The sequence below is a fragment of the Neospora caninum genome, chromosome X, assembly GCF_000208865.1.
Source record: "Neospora caninum Liverpool complete genome, chromosome X".
NCBI classification, from domain to species: domain Eukaryota; phylum Apicomplexa; class Conoidasida; order Eucoccidiorida; family Sarcocystidae; genus Neospora; species Neospora caninum.
In genome coordinates, this window is record NC_018396.1 from 5,692,546 (window position 1) to 5,699,077 (window position 6,532).

A 6,532-nucleotide genomic window follows, 5' to 3' on the forward strand; every position below is an offset into this window, starting at 1 on the left:
CACGCCTGTGGCTGAGCGAGCGGCCTTTAACAAACTAAAGAGCGGTGCGAGACGCAGTTCACAGGAGCGGCGAACCCACAGAACTCCTCGTCGTGTTCCGTACGCTGCGGCTGGAGCACGTGCGGGAAAAGACCGGGAAACGGGGGGAAAACGCAAAACACGGCGAGCGGAGACTGAGAAGTAGATAGACAGCGACTAAGAAGACCGTGCAGAAAGGACGGGGGCCACCGAGGGGCGTGACGTTCCCGGCGTCGTTTTTGCGCGCGGATCGGCAGCCGTTGTGGAGCGACACGGCGCGGTGTTTTGTGGACGAGACGAGAAACGGAAACGCGGAAAACACGTAAGAAAAAGCTGTCTCCCCTCGATGCCAAGCCCCGGACGAAAAGCGGAAGAATCGGGAACGCGGCGGCAAACAATCGAGAAGGGCACGCGGATAGCACAGGAGGGGAGACTAGGAGAAGAACAAGGGCAGGGAAATTACAAAGACGAAGAAAACATGGAAAATGACGCAAGGATTCCCGAGGCGGATCCGACAGAAGAAAACGGAAAAGAGCCGCCTACGACTCGGCCAGGAGTTTCTATCAGCGCAGAGGCCGTTCGTCCCAGAAGGCCGGAGCGTATTCTCGACCGGAAAAGCGGGTTTCCAGTCAAAAAAAAACAGGCGAGTCAAGCAAAGAATGGTTCGAACCCGCAACTGAAGAGAAACACCTGCGAACGCCAGGAAAAGAAAACGAAAAGGCAGATCCAGAGAGAAGAGAGCCAGCGGTTGCTGTGTGGGGCTGTCTCTTTTCACTGGGGACCGCCGGCACACAGGTTGCGACGAGCGCGCAGGTGCCGACTTCGCGGGAATCTGCGGATCGCGGACAGTTAGAGTTTCTTCTCAAAGAGGCGAACTCCTCAAAAACGGAACCCTTTCCTTACATTTCCGGTGGATCTAAAAGTGGCAAGAAAGGCGTATCCCCTTTCTCCGCAGGGTAGACCTAACACTACTAGCGCGCAGGCGCTGTCCTCGTGGAGTTCGAGACTTGCGGCTTTTAGTCCCGGGGGTTCATGTCAGGAATCAGATGTACACGAAACCAATGTGAGGGGCACCTCTTCCTGTCGTCCCTTTGGTTCATTCTGATGACCCATCTCTGCAGTTCGAGTTCCGTTCTGAGCTCCAGTATGCAACCGCCGAGCGCTCGATAGCAGGACGAGTGGGGCTGCGTGCTGTTGCACAAGCAGTCCACCATGAGCTAACGTGTATTGCTCGCCCTTCCTCTGTTTTCAAGGGTGAGAGAAAAGTGAAACAAGGGAAGAAAGCATGAGAAGACTCCGGTATAAACAGGGCGGAACCGGTTTACCAAAGGGGGAGAGCAGGTGTACGCTAACAGTGAAGCTTCGCCGGGAGATTCCGTTGCGGTACGTATGGCGTAGTTCTCGGGAACGGTTCGTAACACGTTCGAGATTTCTTGGAAACACACGATGCGCCACCAGAGATAGTGGCTTCGAACTGCGGCCACACTTCCTCTGCGAGCGGTACCCGACCGAGCTTCACATTCAGTGCGCCAAGGAAACACAGAACTGTTTTGAATCCCTTGCAGCGATCAGGTGGGTAGGTGGAACCTTGCAGTCGCTGACGCACCGAAACTGTTGTTTTGCAGCTTGGACCGTTCTCCAAGAAACGGAAAGGAGGCGTCCACGGCGCCTGTTCATGCGGCGATTGAGGAGGAAACGTGGGCTTGGCTTCGAGAAGTGCTCGCGGAAAGACTAATCACTACTCACAACCCCAAGTGCTGGTGAGACCGGCAGATACCCACGAACCGGCAAAACGCTCAGCAGCAGCAGGTTTCGTGGGACGGCCTCTCGTACCGTGGATGTGGTCACAATGCAGCGCACGTCGACAGAGGCATGACAGGCTCTGTTTTCATCCGCTATTTCAATGTTATCAGTCAAAGACCACTTTACTCGTACGCTGGCGCGTCGAAAAGACGTGTGTGCCTAGTGGTGGGATCAAGCGCGCCTGTACAAGGTTTAAGAGTACGACATCTCAAGCGTCGTTGCCCACACGAGAAGCAAGCTAGACACTTGTGAAGGCTGACAGCGCCTGACGAGCGAGGGAGGGAAGGAGTATGGCAGAGTGGATTCGCTCACGGGGGTACGGGTTTTTAAGCTACCAATGGTACAAAGAATCCATAAGCTAAAAACGCGGAACTGGCGACTTCCACCCTGGCCTCGCATTGTTTCTACAACCTTTCAGTGCAACGGAGGTATCGTAATGTGTTCTCAGTACCTGCCTGTTCAGACGTTCTTCCAGGTTTGTTATGCTGGTTCAGAACAGCATAGATTGGCACGTGGTAACTACCGACCCAAACGTTTACCAATCCACCAGCCTCCAGTATTTCGCCTACGAAACTGGACTACCACTTTTTGCCTGTTGTTCGCGGCACGGGGTGAACGTCCAAACGACAGCGATCCCGGGAGAACCGCGTGTCCGCCACCAAGTGACGCCTTGCGTATAATTGGTTGTCGAAACTGCTGGTGACGCGGTCGGATGACTAATCGTTTCCTGGTACTTGTCGAGACAAAATTGTTGCGTAGCGGCGTGTTTTTGCCGATTCGAACCACCGAAAACGTCTGGCGAAACACCAGCTTTTTCGAACCTCCCCCTACTTGCCGATTCATCAACGCACACTCACGACAACCCGATTCGGCCTTTTTTGCTCAATATAGAACTGCTCTGTCCCCGAGTGGCGTACCGCACGAAGTGAGCGACAGCATCGGGATCTGCGCGGCGCCTCTTTGAGTTTGCCAGGTGTAATTGAGCAGACAGCGGGAGAACAAGTGGAACACGGCGTCATCCGCCCACTGAACCGGAACCACAGGAAGCGAAACGCCCACCTCAGTATCCACAGAGCGTTTGTGGTCTCATACGAAAGGGCGTCTCCACCTTCTCCCCGCCAAATGAAGGCAGGTTTCCCAGTCTGCTAGCTGGCCGGGACCCGGACCAGCCGAGCTCGACACACGCAGCCATCGGCGTCACCACGCGCTTTGCCCGTCGGTGGTTGACTCTTTCGGGGGAACACACGCATCCGCAATGGTACTTTTCCCCACTTTTTGGTAACTCGTACATATCGTGTTTTCCGTTTGTTTCAAAGCGCTTCACGCGTCGACCTCGTAACGAAGAGTTACTCGGGAGTAGGCGAGAACTCCCGAAAGTTTTTTAGGATCAACGAAGCACAATCCGCTGGGTGCACAGAGCTTGAGACCGAGTCAAAATGGCAAGTCTGCTCCAGAGTCTCCACCGTCTCACCTACTGGCTTGTCGGTAAGTTTCCTTTTTTCGGATGGGGTTGAAAAACAAAACCTTTGTTGGATTTGCCGGCAGGAGGTGTAACCCGCCGGCGAAAGGCCATCGCTACAGCCAGTACTCCGGAGTCTCCCGGTGGGAAGAGAGCGCTCTCGAGCGCGGCTAGGAGACCCGACCGCTGAACTTGGTTCTTCTGCAGTTCACCTGTTTGTGCTCCACTCGTAGTCATCAAACTCTAAAAGCAGATGTGGCATCCGCTTATGCTTGAAACCGGGGTGGGTGATTTGCGTGAGCTGGTTCCCTTGAGTAGCCAGAGCCCCACGGGCGTCTCCTAGGGTCAGGACGCAATGCCACGTAGAGAGGGAGGGGGCTGGACAGGGGGTGAAGGCACTTTGCTGCCAAAACGTGGATTTGAAGCCGATGACGTACTCCACGTTTCCGAATGCTTCACTCTGTGCATTCGTTCTGCCCATTTGCTGTCTTTTCAGGCGGAACCGACACGCAGCCGCCCGCTGTCCCCGTGCCGTCGAAGTTCCAACCTCTCCTAGGAGAGGTGCTCGTCTTCCTGAACCTTCGTAAGTGAACTCTCTGTGCCGAGGCTACCACAGAGAGCCGTTTAAGGCAGCCTGGAATGGGGCTGAAGATTCGGACGATTTACCCGGGTCGTTTTATAGAGGACCAGCAGCTGCATGGCGCAATCGCGCGGTTCCTTGGAAGTGCGGCGCGTCACGGTTTCTTGCGACCACTGCGCCGGGTCGGGCACAGCGGAACTCTTTCATGTGTTCCCTGGCAACTTACTCCTTTCCACCCGTGAAAACTGCTTTTTGTCGCAGGCGGCAATGTTCCGAGCAACTGGTCCCGTGAGCAAATCATGAGCTACGTGGACAACTCGATCACGGACAGCGAACTCCAGGCCCACGCGATCAACTTTTTGAAAGAGACCGGCCGCTACACCGTGGACACTAAGCTGGCGGCGACAAAAACGACAAGCACCGACGCAGGAGCAGGACTCGGCGAGTTTGAAGGTGGGAAGTAAGCGAGCTTCTCCGCGAAGAATGTGCAGGTGAACGCCTCGTTTCGTTCCCGGAAGAGAACCGGACAGGATCCCGCCACGGGACGTGCCTTTCTTCCACAGTCCTTTGCTTCGCCCAGGTCCACTGACCTCGCACGGGGAGCAACAGGCCGCTCGACAGGAATTCAAGGCGGCTTTCAAGCGCCGTAATTCACGCCTTGAACAGGACAGTCGTTTACTCAGTCTCCCTGTGTCGCTCAAGGGGAGTGATTCTCAGTGTAGATCCTTCTGTTTTTCTATGGGAACGTCACGCCTAGGGAAAGGTATTGTATGAACAGGTATGTATTTGCTGGCTGGTGGCGGTGAAGCTGCTTCAGGAGCCTGCCTCCCTCCCTGGCCGCGTGGTATGAAAAACACGAGAACGCATTGACTTGGAAAAAATTCAAGCAGGTTTTATTGAACATGGATGTGTCTTCCGAAAGGAAGGTCGATCTGTGCGTGGCGGGGCCAGCGTGGAGAGCGTATTGGCAACACCGCGGGATCACGGGAGAGTCTTCCAGCGACACCGAAATCACAACCCGCAGCGTCTTCTGTGTGTAGCACACCAGCTATATACGCCCAGATGGGTCATGCGTCGGTGACGCTCTACAAATCACCGGGAACTATACTGGAGCGTGACACACACCGACGACGCTGTAGCCACATGTAAGAAATCTACCGAGAGGAGGCTTTTCTCCGGGGCACTACCTGGTGAGCTTCAACGTGCAAAAAAGCGCACGAAGAGTGTGTGACACAAGAAGCATATTCCATGATAGAGATATGGCCACAACGAAGTTCTTGGTCTGCGAAGGTCTAAAATATCAGGAGTCCTTTGTAGAAAAATATTCGAAAGGAGGAAACCCCCAGTGACTGAGTCGCTTCGTTCACTTCTCACAGATAACAGTCGCTTCTCAATGCCCGCACTGCCAGGCATACGATTCGTTCAGGACACTCCGCATTTCTAAGCTGCTACACAGAGGCTGCCTGTCCCCAGCATTCTTGCCTGAAAATGTATCAAAGCCGAGAAGAGAAACGCGCAAACGCAATACCGCGGGACTCACTCTAGCAAGCGCTAGCAATACTTATCTTCCGTGCACCTAAAGAGCTGCTTCAAACAGGATACGGGAAGCACCCACGCGACCTGTCAGTTTCACAGCAGAGCCTTCTCTGCCACTGCTGCAACTGAATCCGCTGATCCGCGCGTAACACTCTCAGGCACGATGCTCACTGTTCGGACCAGCAATTCCTTGTCAGTGAAGCGTTTTCAGGAGGGAACCACAAACGGGGAGAATTTGTTAGGTCATAAATGAAAGACTAACGTGGCAGGACAATACAAAATCTGCATCCCGGTGCCGTACACCCGCCACCATCGGATATGTTCAATCGCGAGAAAGACTCGGCCTCGCTGCACACTAGAAAACGGTTGTCACCTGCATGCCCTCGGAATACCTGTTGGCTGCTGGACCACCCCGCAGTCAAATTCCCAACGGCTACGAGAATCCACGACCGAGCTCGGGAACGATATCTCTCCCAAACGGAGTTTGTCGCCCTCTAGCGCAACGCGGAAGTGGCTGCTTCGACAACGCCTGCAAGATCGTTTCTGTAACGCCTGCAAGACCGTTTCTGTAACGCCTGCAAGATGAAGACATTGCCTGGATGTGTGTGTACGCTACAAGGCGATATCTGCGAATCAACAGCGGATTTCCCTTCGCAGGTTTTGTTGCCCCTGCCTTTTGTGTTGTACTGGGAAGTGTATGCTGCTATAGGGACTTGAGAGGACCAACCAGGAGGATCCTCGCGACTTCCTGACGCAGCACACCGCCGCGTTTCAGCGCGCCGAACCACCGCAGCGCAGGCTCATCAGCCTCCGCTTGAGACGACAGTGTTTAGCAGAGAACCACTTCCATGCGAACATAACGCTTTCTTGTCTCGGGTTGCCGCGTTTTGAACGAACGCGTTTGCTTCGCCCGGCCTGAACCCACCGGCGAGAAGGGACCGCGTGTCCGCTCACAAACTGGACCTTTGCATGCGAAGGAGGGTCGGGGGTTGGGAGAGCTCAGGCAGGAGATAGGACAAGAAAGACGAGCAGCAGCGTAACTTGTGATAGACTTGCCATTCGTTCATGAAACTTCCAGAGGTTGCGGAGAACCAGGACTGGAATGTGTGTCGTCGTCGGCTCGAGCGGATAGTGAG

The 6,532-nt window shown here is 54.7% G+C and overlaps 1 protein-coding gene across 1 annotated transcript; it reads left to right on the forward strand.

Annotated features, from left to right (window-relative positions):
• Nucleotides 1-3,257: 3,257 nt before the first annotated feature.
• Nucleotides 3,258-4,324, forward strand: NCLIV_051460 (conserved hypothetical protein; the record flags this gene model as incomplete). The annotated part of the gene is made up of 3 exons (XM_003884700.1): nt 3,258-3,306; nt 3,777-3,863; nt 4,122-4,324. The coding sequence occupies 3 exons, from the start codon at nt 3,258-3,260 to the stop codon at nt 4,322-4,324; spliced, it is 339 nt and encodes a 112-aa protein (XP_003884749.1).
• Nucleotides 4,325-6,532: the final 2,208 nt, after the last annotated feature.